The following is a 17,221-nucleotide window of genomic DNA, read 5'->3' on the forward strand; positions in this document are numbered from 1 at the left end:
TTTCACCCCTCAAGCCCTCAGATTTCACAATTGGCTATCAAGGGGTCAAACTAAAAAGATCTCTAAGCCGCCTCCCAAACTCGAAGATTCTGCGACTCCTTGGTAATGTGCTTTTTGCCTTGGACGTGGCAATACAAACACGACTCAGGTTTCTCACTAGGCTCCTAACACGGGTGCATTTCCTTAACCTGTCCCTACCTAAAACAAAGTATTTCTGAATCAGCTCTTGGATTGGGTCTCTTCACGCTCCGCACCCCACATCGCCCCACAGCGGGAAAACCAAGTGGCCTCCGCGGTAGCCCCCGGAGTGGAAACTACATCTCCCAAGGTGCCCCGGGGCAGGGGAAGCCCACTCGGATTGGCCAGGGGTCGGTGACGCTCAGTGTTTTGGCCCCGACGGTCACATGTTTCCTTTGTTGTGAGCTGCTGCAGAGACTGTTGGCCGGAGGAGACGCTGGCGCTGGAGGGATCGCTGCGCCGCTGACCGCTAAGGAATCGCAGAGGCAGCCGCTGCTGGCCACTGCTACTGGCCGTTTCCAGCCTTCGTCGAGAGGTACCCGGGGATGACAGCTCCAGGACCGGCCGAAAGGCGAGGAACCCGCCAGAGCCGGGGGCGGAGGGGCGACCGAGGTCATGACCACGGGGATGTCTGCAGGAGGGAAGCCAGCGGCGGCCCGCCTATCTGAGCCAGACGAAGGGGTCTGAGGAGAGACTGCGGCTGGGGCTGCAGGGCCTCTAGGGCGAGGGGTTTCCAGGGCTACCATGGGGGTCTTCAGTTCTGGCTCGATAACGACAGTCCTTAAGGGTGGGCACCCCAGCCTCCTGGCACTGCCGCCCCGGAACCGCGGCGCTGCTGACGCGCCCCGGGGGCGGGTTGGGAGGGGCATGGCTTCTAGGACTGGGGGTAGCAGGTGCCGGTCACCCCACCGCTGCCTCGGGGGCGGGGGCAGCTGGCTAACCGCGCTGGGGAGACGGGTCCCGCATGTTGCTGTTGGGCTTTGAAAGGGGAGCTGCTCTTTTTCAGTCGAAGTAAGCACAGAATGCGGAGGCCTCAAATCAAGCCTTCCCTTTTGGTGGGGACGACCGTTGTCTGTCTGGGAGGACTGACGGGGTAACGGTGGGTACGAGCCAGAGAAGCCCCATTAAAGCGGTTGCGAAATGTGCTCGGCACTGTCACCTGACCGTTACCCCCGCCCCCCTCCCGCGAGCCTTTGTTTACCACGGATCGCGGCGGGGCCTGCGCCGGGAACCCGGCCCTGGAGCGACTGTCCCCGGGGAGCCGGGGCGGGCGGAGGAGCGGGCGTTGCGCCGGCGGAGTCCCCGCCTAACCTCCCCACCTTTCTACCACTCCAGGACTCGGTTTCTTAATTTGATTCCTAATGTCCCCGCCCCTAAGTTCTGGACACTCGAGGCGAAGACTGTTAGCGCGGCCGGGATTGGGCGCCTGCGGCTTTTTGAGGGCGGGTACAAGGAGGCGAGTTCCGAGTTTTTATTGGCGGCTGTCTTGTCGCTAGGTAGTCCTGCCCAATCTTCCCCGCCCCCTTGAAGGTGATCTGGAGGACGCGCGGGAGCGTAGACGGCGGCGCGCGCTCCCGCGCCGAAGACTGGCACCAGGCCGAACCTCCCCGCCGCCCCGCCACCTCGGAGCGCTGGGGCCGCTCTGTACCCCCGGGGGAGGGCTGCCGCAGCCCGCCGGCGAGGACCCCAAAATTAGCCCAATTAGTGTCTCGTTATCTGCCGGGATGGTGGGAAAGTCCTCCTTTAGCGAATTTGTTTTTGCAGGTTCTGTAAGAAGGTTTAAGTAACTAAATAAGGTCTGTAACGCCACATTTTAGGGTGCCCTAGTCTGACCCCTGAGGCAGTGACTATTTACAATTAGTTTTGGTGGATTTTAACGATTAATCACTTGCTCTTGAGCAGCTTTTTAAAATCACCTCTTAGTAGTTGCAGCTATAGACTGTTTAGGTCCACCAGCTGAGATTGATTTTTGTTAGGTACGTAAAATAGATTTAAAATCTGCCTGCTGTCGACTAAGATGTAAAATTAGACTTCTAAAAAACAGAAGGACCCAGAATATTCTCCTAAAAATAAAGATTTTATACCCCGGTTTAGATGAGCTGTTCTCATTGTATTAATCCTCGTGGTAATTCAAAATTTGTGAGTGAATTGCGAATGTCTTGTTTTAAAATTATAAATTAAGATGACTAATAAAGTCTACGAGATCATTTAAACCATAGTGTGTTGAAGATACGGTTTTCCTTAGGAGGAGGTCATAGAAATAGGGTACTTGAGTTTTGTCAGGTTTTTCTTTTCCTGTAAATCTGTAGGAATTCACCCAAAACTTAATGAATTTCTGTAGGAGATAGATTCACACACACACACACACACACACACACACACACACACACGTGAAGCAGGAATTGAATATGAACAGTTCTCATTGGTTGTGCATTTTCATTTATTTTTTAAATTGAAGTAGAGATGGCTGCACTAGGAAGGAACAGCTTCTGTGATCCCAAACTGCCTGGTCATTCTTGCATTGGGGCTTTTAACATATCAAAAGAAGTACAAAATACAAACCTCTAACCTTTTTAAAAAATAAAGCCATCACTCAAAAGCCTGCTTATCCAGACAAAGCCTGTAACTTAGTCTCTAAACAGGAAGAAGAAATAATATTCTGAGTTAGGGCTGACTATCAGCTTTAACTTAAACTTTCCTGGCTTTTGTCCAATTTAAGACTAAAATACAACCTTAATGCTTTAAAAAAAAACAACACTGTTTTGACTTCCTTGTTTTCTGCCATTTCATTAAAACCTAAAGGTCAAGCCTGTGAAAAGTAAATACTATTTATTAAATAAGTGACTACAGTTATTTTTGTATATACATTTATCTAGACATTTGGGACATTATTTTTCAACAAATATTTAGGTATGGCCTGTATAATGAAAAATGTAAAGAAAATATCCTCATAAGTACAGTATATGAAAAATACATTCTTTATGATTCGATTTCTGTTGTGACTGAAACAAAGAGTATATGGCCACTTGACAACCATTAACATTTAAGAACCCTTATTCTATTAAAAACAGGATTGCTAAACTTTTTTTTTTAAACTTTTATTTTTTAAGTGTGTTTTTCCAGGACCCATCAGCTCCAAATCGACTAGTTGTTTTTCGATCTAGCTGTGGAGGGTGCAGCTCACAGTGGCCCATGTGGGGATCGAACCAGCGACCTTGTTACCAGTATCAAGCTCTAACCAACTGAGCTATCCGGCTGCCCTAGCACTTCTAAATTTTTATCTTCAGATACCTCTTATTTCTCTTTCTCTCAAGCAAACTCATAATGTATTGACCATTTGAGGTTCTAGTAAAGAAAGGATAATCATTAGTTGCTATAATTCTAGACAAAGAAATTTAAGGTTTTAATTGGTTTCTGGTATCTTAAGTGGGTAAATATGTTCTTGGTGGTTCCATTAAGAAATTAGAATTGTTGAAAATAGCTTGAAAACTAGGTTTTAAATATTACATTTGTAAAACTTGGTTCAGGAATCACTGCTCCAAGAGAAACTTTAAATGGAAAATTTAAGTGTGTAAATTTAGAATCTTTAAAAAGTGGTCATTAAATAGAATGGTTCAAATAAATTAGCTTTGAGAAAATAGGGTGAAAATATTGAAATTTATAAAAACTGCTTGGTTTTATGTAGTACCATGTTAAATATAGTTTTCTAGTTATTTTAAAATAATGGATTTACTATATTGCAGTTGTTTTCTGGCTTGCTTTTGAGTTAATATGTATCCTCAATGATAAACCTCTTCTTGGTGATTAGGCTTTTTGTTGTCTCTCCTATGTTATTCACTCAAGGTTGGATTTGAGAAAATCACGTAGTGTAGAGCATAGCATGTGGCAGTTCACGACTGCAAGTTGTAGGAGCCATGTGTCAAAATGTTGGTTTCCTTTGCTTTCTGGTATGTCTTTATAAGTCCTTCATTAATCTATACTATCTTTAAAGCTGATAGTAAATTCTTTCTTTGTATAGAATTCCCGCTTTATGAAGGAAAAATAAGCTCGGTTGCAGGACAGCTACATTGTAGATCAATTCTGATATCATGTATCTCCTTTGGACTTTGTACACTGAGCTCCTCTGTCCCTTATCCTTACTACCTATTAGGTTTGTAAGTATTACATGAAAGCCCTGAAGAAAATGTCCGGGTGAATTGCCTTGCCCTTATACTCCTTACTGTATAATTCTAGATCAGATCAATCATGAGAGAATTCTTGTACCTGTGTCTTCTGCAAGGGAAACACTGAGAATTTGAATCTATTTTGATGTCAATCTTGGAGTTTTTACTTGGTTCCAGTCTTAGCCAATCCTATAGAGTCTGAAATTGGATCTGAGTGCAATATTTGCGACCCTCATGCCAGACAGAGAGTAAGTTCTCTATAAATGTTTCTTGAATTGACCTGACCCCCTGTGTTGGCTCAGGATCTTACCCATTGGGAAGAAGCACTTAGGTAGGACTAACAGTCCCTTATTTGACCAAGTTGAAATATTCTTTACCAAAGGGTACATACAAGTTAGGCTGAATTCTACAAGTCAGGAGACACACAAGATAACATTCATCTCTCAATCATAATAATCAGGGAACAGAGACGTATGTTTGTGTGTATCTGTGGGAACCATCATAGTCTGTAGCTTGGTCTGCACCATCAACTTTTGAATTGGCCCTAACTTGTTAAGAATTTGAGTGCTATTTATAGATCTATGCCAGAAGCCAGAACCACTTGTGTTTAAATACTATTGCTATTCTGTGCACAGTTCAAGGGGCTGGTATTTTTCTCTTAAGCATTCCTCTCCATCTCAGCCACCAAAAAAGGGGGAATTTTGCTGAATTAGTTGGTTTCTACAGGTACTAAGAGTATATACAGTTCAACGAAGCAGAAGAAATGCATTTATATATTAAAACATTAAAAAATTATTTGATAAGCTTGGAGATTCTATATGGATAATCTAGATAACTGGTTTAAAAATGAAAATTTTTTTTCCTGAATTACCTAGAATACTTGAGATTTTCTGAAATTGATTCCATAGTTATATAATACATAATGACTAAACTATTTGCTTTTGGTAATATTGATAGGGCAACTCAGAATCATTTAATGGCTCCAAACTCAAATGAAATATTAATTATCAGACACTCTTCAAATATCCCAATTTACAATTATCACAGGATATATATTTTCTCATCCCAATGCCACCATTAATTTGCTGTTGACATGAATATTTGTTTACTCATCTTTCACTCAAGAAACTTCACTGCAGGGTAAAATTGTCAAGTAAAGAAGTTGATAAATAATGAAACTATTAATAATTTATATGTAAAATAGCATAAAATTACTAATTTGCTTTAAGGAATTATTCAGTAATGATTTTCTATGCAAAAGTAAACTTCCAGTCAGAAGTCAGAAGCTGAAATCTACTACAAGTTTTTTTTCAACATGTTAGTAAATGCCAACACTACATGAAGTGATTTGTATCTGATTTGCATGTTGCTGTTCTCCATTTATTTTAGGTGTGGAAATTAACACAAATATTTTGACTGAGGCTTTGATCAAGCAAATGCTAAAAAGGTATTTAATATTTATAAACTATCTAAACATTGTTACTAGAGAATCTAAACCATTTTCCTTTCTTTAACCAGGGGTCACTTAGGCCAGTCAGAGTCACAGAACAATTCTAGCCGCAAGATCATAAAGGAAGGTAGTGTCACAGTCATTTCCATTACCGAGTAAAGCATTTACCCACTCCTTTCTACTCCTCCATGATATCCTCAGGCCTTCTTTTACACTTTTCTGTAGTCTTAGCGACACTAAAATAAGTTATCTCCACTCATTTTTCTGGGACATAGGCCAAAAACATACAATTTTAAATCCACTTAGCAATCAGAAACTAGGCCTACAACATTTATGAGTTCTGCAATTGGAAATAAACCCTAGAGTATCCTTAACTAGAAGAATCTTTCTTTTAAGAAAAGTCTTCCTTTCAAGTGACTGTGTAGCTCTAAAATACAGCTCTGGAAGAAATGAGGGAGAAAAAGAGATACTACCTTTTCTAGACAAATCATGTGACTTCATCAGTCATTGACAGGGCAGTCTGATCATCCTTTCATCCACAAACTTACACAGATACAACTTTCAGTAATTATATTTCCTTGGAACAAACATTTTCCTCTTGTTTTGTCCAGAGATGTCTACTTAGTTGCTTCCTTTTTCCATTACTAGTTAAAATACTTTACTTGTGTAAAATGGGAAAACAAAGGCAAATAAATTACATCTGGAAGCCCAAAAGATAAACTTTGAAATGCATCTCATATTTCTTAGACCCTCCTGTGCAAATCGCTTACCCATGCATCAACAGGAAGAGTTTATATTTCATGCTGTTGTGGAGACTGGTTAATGGGAGAGTTCTCAGAAAGTCCAGAGAAAGTGAGGGATGTCCAAAAAGCCAGGCCAAAGCCGTTTGGAAGTAAACAGCCCAGATCTAAGAGATAGTCTGTCTAATTAACAAAACAGTAAATACGAGTTTCTTGTTGCTGTTGAATACTTGGTAATAGCAGGTGATTTTATAGTTGTTCTAATAATCCAGGATTTTCAGTTTTACATTGTATAAAACCAGTGAAAGACCTCTTGTTAGTCAATAATTAAAGAATTAGCTATGACAAAGGGGGCAGAAAATAGCATAAAAAGACAGACCCTTAACTCCTATAAAGTTTTAATCAGCTTCATATTAACACTTAACTCACTCAATATGCTATCCCCAATTTATTAGATACAGTAAGATACCAGATAACAAATACCTCATACTGTAAGATTACTGGATACAGAAAAGAATATTGTTTTGTTTTCTTACTTGTCCCTTTTAGCCAAAGGGAAATTTTTAGTTCTTGCAGTATGTTGCCTTGTTTTGCATTCTGACTACATTTTCACTTAAACATTGAGAAAAGAAAAATATATGGAAGCAGAAGTCTCAAGATTTTTGTTAACACCAGTAATTCTATCATGAGTCAAAAACAATAGTTTGTGTGAATTTTTTTATAAACCTGAAATGCAATAAGAATTTAAATAAGCTAATTTGAAGATTAAGGTCTTGATTTGGGAATCTGACATATCTAATTCAACTATAATTTGAATTTAGATTAGTAAAGCATTAAGATAGAAATATGAGATATTCCATATCACCAATTTATTTATGTTTATCATAATTAAATCACTTGTGATACTACGTTTTGAACTTTTTGCAGTTTCAACAACAAAAAATTGACATTCAGGCACAATAGTGATCTCTCTTCTAGAGAGGATAGGTTTTTGTGTATTGAACTATTACTGAGATAACTTCAGATTAAAAGCATATTTGATATAAATGTTACTGCCCATGTGTAGGAAATTGGAATTCAGAAGTGACTCTATGTGTTATAAATGAACTTTAACCCATGTGCACATGCTTGTGGACATGCACATACGTGCATTGTCAGCTAGAACCCAAGGAACTGAGTGACATACAAATGAGGCAAACATGAACTCTCTAAGTAATCAGGAAAATCTTAAAAAATATGGGAAGAACCCCCCGTTTTTTGGGTGTTTTTTTTTGTTGTTGTTAATCTTAATACATTTTAAAACTAATAATAAAATATTTTAAACTCAGATGTAATTTTATTCATTTAGGTATTAAAATTAACAAAATGAAGCTTTTATTTGTTCTCAGGCAAACCTGTCACTTAAAACTTCCAACTGTCTTTAGATTACAGTTCAAAATCTAGCTTACTTGGACCATAATACATGTAGACAAATATTCCCTCAAATTTAAGATAAACTAATTTTACTGACTACATATCTGGTAGTTACTACTTTGTTGACATTGCTCCAGAAATCAGCCATTCATAAGCATTCTCTTGGGTTTGTTTTTCCTTTTGTACGTGTTCCTTTAAATAGGCCTCCTACGTGAGCTTCCTCTGCCATAACTGTCTCATTACATTACAAGCCTTTGTTACACATTTAGAAAATAAATTGCCTGTATATATTTTGATACTTGGAATTTTCTGTTTGTTTTTCTTAACTTAGAAGTGAGGGTATAGTTTCTCCCTATCAGTCTTTCACTTACTTTGTAAATAGTTCCTGCCTATTTAGAAAAATCTGTCTTAATCTTGTATATGAAGTCCTAAGGCTGTAAAACCAGCTTTTTTGTTAATTATAGCAACAACCTCTTAGGGTTGTTATGAGGATTAAACTAAATAATCCATATGAAGAATTTAATAAGTGCCAGACTTACATGGTAAGCAGTCCAACAAAAAGATTGATGTTGTTATGTTTTGTTTTTTAGTGCATATAAGGAAATAGAGCCTCCCCAGTTTGCGTCAAACTAGTAGATACACAATTATTACACAGATTTGGCTCTTCATAACTCCTAACGCCTTACATGGTAGATTTCCAAGAACTTCCTCAGGTTTTGCCAGGATTCTTAGAGTGGACCAAAATGACCATTCTTCAGTCATTTCAGGATTTTAAAAATCACAGTCTACATGCCCTCAGCAGGGATTTCCCTATGAACATACTGCCTCTGAATCCTCACCTAGTGATCCCCGATAAAAGTAGTATTTCTTTTACTTTATTCCATTTGACTGATAAAATGCTTGAATTATTTTTGACTCTACAAAATTGGGGGATGGAAAGAGGAATGGAAGAGGAAAAGATTCTGTACAGAATACAAGCATTTATGTGTCCTTCAGATGTTGTTACAGCCAGGTACTTTTCTCTAAACAATTAGAATCTCCTGGTGTACATCTGCTCAGGAAAAATCCTATCATCTAGACTTCAGGAAAATGAAATGCCAATTTATATGGAGAAGCAAAAAACATTTAATAGAAGCTTAAGTGGGAACTGTGCTATCCATACCAATGTGGCAGCATATTGTCTATGTTGCCTGATGTTGTTATTTATCTTTTGGTGAATATGCTTTGTCTCAACCATATATGTGTATTTTTTTATACCCTCAACAGCTATATCTTTAATCTCTAAATCATAGGCCTAGCACAGTGTCATGATAATAATTGACACACAGTAAGTATTTGTTGGTGATGAAAGTGATGGAAGTGACAGCATTAAGTAAATTCAATGAGGGAATTGATAGAAGTTGGCCGTATCTAGTGAATATTGGAACTAGGAAATCTGGGTCATTAGGGTGATTGAAAAAAGGAGGACAAAGATAATAAATACGAATATGAAAAAGAGGAGAATATATATATATATATATATAATAGAACGAGTTACTTCTTGATTTTGATATTTCATATTTTCTTGCCTACTGTGTCACATAAGGACTTAAAAAACTTAACTGTGTGATAGGGTATACAAAATAGTCTTAGATTACGATTGTTGACGCTCAAGTTTCAATTTTATTTGTAGCTTATGAATGGAGGATGGCATTCCATTTGGGGGGTTAAAAATTTTGTTCTTGAGCCTTCTTTTTTAAATGATCTCTTACTTTATTTTTTGAAACTGGTATGTATTTTATTTTTAAATTTATTTTTCAATTACAATTGACAGACAATATTATATTAGTTTCAGGTGTACAACATAGTGGTTAGACATTTATATACCTTATGAAATTAAGTCTAGTACCCATCTGTCGCCATACATAGTTGTTACAATATTATTGACTATATTCCCTGTGCTGTCCCTGTGACTATTTTTATAACTGGCAATTCATATTTCTTAATCCCTTTCTCCTTTTCCACCTATCTGCCCAATCCCCCTCCCATCTGACCACCATCAACTTGTTCTCTGTGTCTGTAAGTTTGTTTCTGCTTTGTGTGTTTGTTTATTTTGTTTTTTCAGGTTCCACATATAAGTGAGATCCTATGGTATTTGTCTTTCTCTGTCTGACTTATTTCACTTAGCATAATACCTTTACATCCGTCCATGTTGTTGCAAATAGTAAGATTTCATTCTTTTTATGGTTCATTAGTATTCCATTGTATATATGTACCACATCGTCTATCCATGGACATTTAGGTTGCTCCATATGGCTATTGTAAATAATGCTGCAATGAGTATAAGGGTGCATACATCTTTTCAAAATAGAGTTTTGGATTTCTTCATATAAATACCCAGAAGTAGAATTGCTGGGTCATATGGTAGTTCCATTTTTAATTTTTTGAGGAACCTCCATACTGTTTTCCGTAACGTTAAGCTACCTTCTTCATGCTACCATAGTTAGGCCTGGATGTCTGACTGTTGGAATATTTCAGGAAGAAGCTGGGACCTTTAGAAGTGATTGTGTATAAGATTCTGTGGGCATGGGCATAGATGAGAGTTAATCTGAGTGCTCTCAAGCCAATTACAAATGCATTTTGGATCACATGTCAACTTACGGAGATGTGAAAAGAGAATAGGAGAAGAACCACCTTAAAAAAATCAAAGTTTAAGGAATTGATAGCTATAGCCCAGTGCCTCAATCCATGAGTTAACCTATTCACAGTCACTTCTGAGGGATGTTTAGGGATGTTTCTTATTAGTGAAAGAGAGTAGGGTATAGATAACATGCATTTTAAAACGAAAACTGAAGTATTACATACTGACAGTGGAAATTTGGGGGAAAACAGAAAAAAAACAAGATAAATAGATCACTTAAAATTTTGACATACTCATATGTGCTTCCTTTTTTTCCTATCCCTAGATGCATTGATAAATAAATTTTTCTATTTCTTAGCATATGTTTTATGGTCTGCTTTTCACTTACCATCTGGTTCATACTTCTTCATGTCATTAAATAGTCTTCATAATTTTTAATGGCTGCATAGACTGTGTCCGATTCTTAAGATGTGCTATGTTAGATAATGCCTTATTGTAGGGCATTTAGGTTGTGTTAAGTACTTTTTATTAAAACAGCAGTGAACATCTCAATAGATAAATCTTTCTACATATCCTGATTAATTATTTCATTAGGAGAGACTGCTAGAAAGGGACTTGGTGGTCAAACAATATACATATTTTTAAAGGCTATTGAACGGTATAGCTGAATTCCTCTCTAACAACACTATTATTAAGATGATAAACACTTAAATTAGGATTCTGAATGTAGTCAGATTCTGTGTCTTACAGAATTCTGACTTTAGTCCGTAGATGAAACCCAGCTATGCAAAAGGGAAGACAAAGTTATTAGTAATTCACAAAGCACATAGTATTCTTTCAGCTGAGGGGAGTTTAAGGAGTCCTATTGCAAATTACATCACAATTATTACTAATTGTGCAAATGCAATTTTTATTAAAATGAAATAGTGCTCCATACCCTATATGAAATATATTAATGATGTGATTTTTGGTATAGTGTTACATCAAAATAAAATACGGAATTTTTTACATATTGAAATGTTTTCACTTTTTCTTAACTTTTAGCCACATAAAGAAGATCCCTAGTGGTCATTTCTCAGCAATTATATAGTCAACTGATGTAACAATGGTCCTAATACTGGGACGAAGACTAAACAGAGAGGATCTTGGGGTGCGTGATTCCCCAGCAATTAAGCGTAAAGTTTTTGAGATGGACCCAAAATCTCTGACAGGCCACGAGTTTTTTGACTTCTCCTCAGGATCGTCCCATGCTGAAAACATACTCCAGATATTTAATGAATTCCGAGATAGCCGCTTGTTCACAGATGTTATCATTTGTGTGGAAGGAAAAGAATTTCCTTGCCATAGAGCTGTTCTCTCAGCTTGTAGTAGCTACTTCAGAGCTATGTTTTGTAATGACCACAGGGAAAGCCGAGAAATGTTGGTTGAAATCAACGGTATTTTAGCTGAAGCTATGGAATGTTTCCTGCAGTACGTTTATACTGGAAAGGTGAAGATCACTACAGAGAACGTACAATATCTCTTTGAAACCTCAAGCCTCTTTCAGATCAGTGTTCTCCGTGATGCGTGTGCCAAGTTCTTGGAGGAGCAGCTTGATCCTTGTAATTGCTTAGGAATCCAGCGCTTTGCTGATACCCATTCACTCAAAACACTCTTCACAAAATGCAAGAATTTTGCGTTACAGACTTTTGAGGATGTGTCTCAGCATGAAGAATTTCTTGAGCTTGACAAAGATGAACTTATTGATTATATTTGTAGTGATGAACTTGTTATTGGTAAAGAGGAGATGGTTTTTGAAGCCGTCATGCGTTGGGTCTATCGTGCTGTTGATCTGAGAAGACCACTATTACATGAGCTCCTGACACATGTGAGACTTCCTCTGTTACATCCCAACTACTTCGTTCAAACAGTTGAGGTGGACCAATTGATCCAGAATTCTCCTGAGTGTTATCAGTTGTTGCATGAAGCAAGACGGTACCACATACTTGGGAATGAAATGATGTCCCCAAGGACTAGGCCACGAAGGTGAGAAGACTGTTGACAAATTTAAACCTGTTGAATGTAATCTCACTGTAGTTATTTATATGTATTATTTACATGTGGATTTATATAATTTAAAATTTGGATTATGTGAATCGTTAGAATGTCTCCCACTGAAGACTAGATTCAACAATAGCATTTTTGGTTATTGTTCTGAGCTATCAGAGGGTATTACAAAGGGTCTTTGCAACTGCACGTCTCAATATATTTCTACTAGTTTCTCGTAACCTTTGTAGGGTCCCAAACTATTCCACTTTTCTTTCCAGAGGGTCTTTGTATATAAAGTAGCTACAGACTTTAGCAGCCTCTTTTGGACTACCTCTACTTACAAAAAACAATTTGTACGTCCACATGCTAACCTTTTTCCTAACAGACAACATGAAATACAGAAGTAAAGTAAGTAAGCTAGGATACATTAAGTGGATTCTCAGATGTAAAACGCAAGCCTCAGATCTTTTCTCATTGCCACAGTTATTATCTTTAATGTCAATCTCAATTTTTAAATTTTTTTTCCTGATTATAAAAATTACATCATTATACAGAATTTGGAAAATGTATGTTAAAGGATAGGAATGCAATTAAGTATTGTTCTATGTTTGTGTCTTACAATGGGTTGCTTCTGTGAAACACCTATAGCTTTTTAACTCAAACTATAGAAATATAACTCCATGCCTTAATAATAGAAGGCATAATATTAAACATAAAGTCAGCCTTCCATATCCGTGGATGTGAAATCCAACTGCAGATTGAAAATATTTGGGGGGGGGGGGGGCACGGAATCCCAGAAAGTTCCAAAAAGCAAAATTTGAATTTGCCACACACCAAATGCTACACTGAATACAAGCTAATGGAGTGATGCATAAGCAAATACAGGTTATGTGCAAATACTATACCATTTTATATAAGGGACCTGAGCATCCACGGATTTGGTATCGCGGGTGTCCTAGAACCCGTCTCCCGTGGATACCAAGGGACAACTGTCCTTTACTGTGATAAGTGAGAAATGCCTACTGTGAAAAATACTAAATAATTTTTTAAATACTTTTCTAATAAAGCTAAGGTTGGGATTTTTTGTGTGTGTGATAAAAAACACATAAAAATTTCTATCTTAACCATATTTACCATTGAAGAGCATTAAATAGATTCACATTATTGTATAACTAGTGTTTAATTTTATTTTCCAATGCCAGCTCTGCTTTTCCTGTGAATTTACTATAGCATAGCTCTCAAACTACATTTTTAACTTTGATCTTGATTAATACTGTTTGAAGCGAGATTAAAATTCAGCATATTGTAAGATGGCATGTCTAAAATCTACAACTTTGGATATAGCAAGATTTAATCTATTTTTTCAGATGTAAAATGAGAATGGTGATAAATGATGCTTACTTTACAGCTTCTGTTGTTGAAACTTAAATGCAGTAATCCTTTTGGTATTCACCATAGAAAATGGTGCATAGAAAGTGCTTAAAAATTACTAGCTAATTATTATTAGTTATTTATTAATACATAGTATAATGTAGGTCTGACCCACTTTAAGAAAACTCCCAGTACTCAACAGTCTGAACTTATTATAAATTAGATACAATAATAACTATTTTTACCAAACAAAATTAATGTCATTCTGTATTAGGGCTAGAGTACATTTTTTTCTTCAGTCAGCTACTTACGTCCATTATAGCTCAAAAGTGGAAAAAAGTCAGCTGACTTTAGTTTTTAAAAAGCAATTGTTTTCTAGGAAAGAAATATAAAATATTTTACTCTCAGTCTTTTAACAATGGACAAAAAACAAATAACTTTATTCTATAAACTGATTTTTTTTTAAGTCCCTTTTCTCTTTCAAGGACTGTTAAGAGACTAGGGCTGAGCTTAATGTGGAGAGACCAAGGTTCTTAATGTATTGAGGAAGCTAAACAGCTTTGGGGCTATTCAAGAACTCTTCTGGATATACAGTATCTCTTCAAAAGGAAAAGCATGCATTTTTTCCAAACAGAGTCCCCTTGTAGCAGAAGAATGTTTTGGGGTCAAATAGGGCTAATAATATCTATCCTGCATAGCTCATAGGATTAGAATAGGGTCCAAGGGATATATGTTGTATTATCAACATGAGCCATTTATTATTAATATTATTTGTAAAGACGTGACCTGAATGAAATCAGATTGTAGCCTAAGGGTAACTAGGTTAGATAATAAATTTTCCTGACTCAGTTATTTGATTTACAAAAATTTATTTTACATCCAATTTTTAAAGGAGCCAATCCATTCCATACAGTGAAACACATCTAAATATAAGATTGCCATATCACCTTTCTTTAGGAGGCAAGTAGGAAAAAAACAAACTATAGTTGTATTGAATTTGTAGACGATTAGAAATGTAATTGCAGATAGTTATTTTTTGTAGGCATTATGTGAGGAGTGTAAAGAGGAATCCTTTATTTTACAACTCTGACATCAACTTCTGCCCTTTATATTCTGTCTTTCTCTTATTTATTACTGCATGTTAGTACCAATCATTAGGAATTTCATTATCTGAACAATGTGTATTATTTGTACAGGTTCTCATCTTTCTGAAAAACTCCAAACTTCTTTGAAAAAGGAGTGATGTCTCCACTTCTTCAACTGCAGTTCACTCCTCTGACTTCTGCTCCAGTCCCTCTACTGAAACTCCTCTCAATCAGGTCATCACTGACCTTCTGTTTATTATTTGTTAGACATCTCTTTTCAGTCTTTATCCTGCTTGATCTCTCATTAGGATTTCACATTATTAATTGCTTTAATCCCTCTTGAAACTTTCCTTGAGCTTACGTAGTACCACTTTCCTCATGGTCCTCTTCTCCAGCTGCTCTTTTTCAGTCTGGTGGTTCTAGATCTAGTTTTGGAAATGTTGGTAGTCCCTTTGGTCCACATCTCTTTGTCTTGCCTTATATACTTTCCTAGGTGATCTCATCTGTTCTCATTGTTTTAATTACCATGCCTGCTGTTGGCTTTCAAACCTGTGTCTCCAGCCCGGGCTTTTCTCATTCGTTCATTCAGCCAATGTTAAAATGATATATCTATGTATTTTTTTCCTTAAAGATGCACCTTTAAAAAAATAACATAAGCAAAATAACATCACACTTAAAGTTAATAATAATTCTATATTATCTAATACCCAATCCGTATTCTAATTTCCCCTATTTTTTCCAAACTGTTCTTATAATGAAACTGGCGCCAATCCAGGATTACTCATTGCATCTGGTTATTTCCACGAAGGCTCTTTTATTCCAGAACAATTTCTTCTTCATGATTCTGACTTGTTGATGGTAAAGTTGTCCAGAAAAAAATATTACACCTTCTGTATTAGTCTGGTTGCTTCCTTATGGTGTCACGGAGCTCTGTTTCCTAGAAACTGTAAGTTGGCTCTGCAAGCTTCAGCTTAATGGAGACCAGTTAAATATTTTTGACTAGAATTCACCCTGGGTAACGCGTCACACTAGGAGACACAGTATATCTGGTTGTCTTCCCATTAGCAACGCAAAGATTAACTCTGGATTAGGGTGATGACAGTCTGATCCCACCACTGAACAGTTAGGTTATACTCCTCGCATCAGCCAGTAATTCTTTAGTGTTTATCCACACCAAGTATTCTCTAGGGCTCAACCCATACTGGATATTCTACCTGTATATACCTATGTGTCTCTTAAAGGACAGAAGAAACCCCAAGATGCATCCAAGAGCATGAAAATTTTGATAATCTGCAGTTTACAACTGCACTGCTAGTTGTAAACCATTGGGTGCATGAAGAGAAAACAGTGGAGACCAATCACAGAAGGAATAAAGCTTAGGAATAATGGTTGTATTTTTATTAACCTATATTATGTAACTTTAAATCTCTGTACCAATATATAATACTATTTTTAATAAACACCAAGTGCAAGCATCATGTGTTTAGAGCACTGGCTTCAGAATCGACAGGCCTGGATTAGAATCTGGCTCTACACAAGTAGCTAATTCCATGACCTTGGGCAAGGCAGCTTAACTTGTCTATGTATCAGTTTCTCCTCTGTAAAATTAGCATAATACTACCTACCTTGTAAGATTGTGTGAGGATTGGAGATACCTTATGAAAAAATGCGTAACCTCGCATTTGACACAAAAATACTTAATAAAAATTGCTGGTTTCATGAAGAAAATAATCAAAACATTTTAAATTTATGCTATAATTTTATAGAATAGGAAATGTGGTTTGAGAGGTAGAAATGCTTGCTGTCAAACATTTTATTTTAAGTGTAAATTGTTCGTATATGGAAAAAGATCGATGTTCTTTGCCACGCTTCATTGAGCAATAGAGATGACTAAAATTTAAAAGCTACCACCTCTTGTCAAGTAATCGGTTACTGTATAATGAATATAGGAACATAATTTCCATAATGAGGACAAGGTTCAACTTTCTGTTAGAAACCAGTAGAGAAAACTAAGAAAGATTTTTTTAAAGAAATAGTATTTTAAGATTATTTAATAAATGCCTTCATTTCTTATAGGTGATAAAACTGAGGCACAGATAAGTGAACCAACTTGCTCTTGGTCACAGAGTTGCTGAGTGGCAGAGCCAGGGTTAAAATTCAGTGTTCTGAATTTCTCTTCCATTCCCTCTTACGAATATTATTCTATTATATTATAGGATGTATTTTTCCCATTTTTATGCGTGTTAATTCATTGTTAATATTTTGAATTTAAACATTTTTACATAAAAGTATACATTGTAAGTCTCCTCTACCTAACCCTTGGTATATCAGTT

General features: G+C 37.0%; 1 protein-coding gene across 8 annotated transcripts in view; it reads left to right on the top strand.

The window, feature by feature from the left end:
• The first annotated feature begins 415 nt into the window (after window positions 1-415).
• Window positions 416-17,221, top strand: part of KLHL24 (kelch like family member 24) — a 32,880-nt gene continuing 16,074 nt past the window's right edge. The window contains exons 1-4 of one of the 8 annotated variants that reach the window (XM_074328618.2): window positions 416-589; window positions 4,252-4,429; window positions 5,571-5,628; window positions 11,449-12,429. In XM_074328618.2, the coding sequence (XP_074184719.1) occupies window positions 11,510-12,429 (920 nt within the window). In that variant the 5' untranslated portion in view covers window positions 416-589; window positions 4,252-4,429; window positions 5,571-5,628; window positions 11,449-11,509. Of the gene's footprint in view, window positions 631-4,251; window positions 4,430-5,570; window positions 5,629-11,448; window positions 12,430-15,030; window positions 15,123-17,221 lie in introns of those variants that run through there. The other 7 variants (XM_019735822.3, XM_088794410.1, XM_074328608.2 and 4 more) reach the window with 7 other exon arrangements.

Source organism: Rhinolophus sinicus, chromosome 17 (assembly GCF_057876585.1).
Source record: "Rhinolophus sinicus isolate RSI-liver-muscle chromosome 17, RSI-T2T, whole genome shotgun sequence".
Taxonomy (NCBI): domain Eukaryota; kingdom Metazoa; phylum Chordata; class Mammalia; order Chiroptera; family Rhinolophidae; genus Rhinolophus; species Rhinolophus sinicus.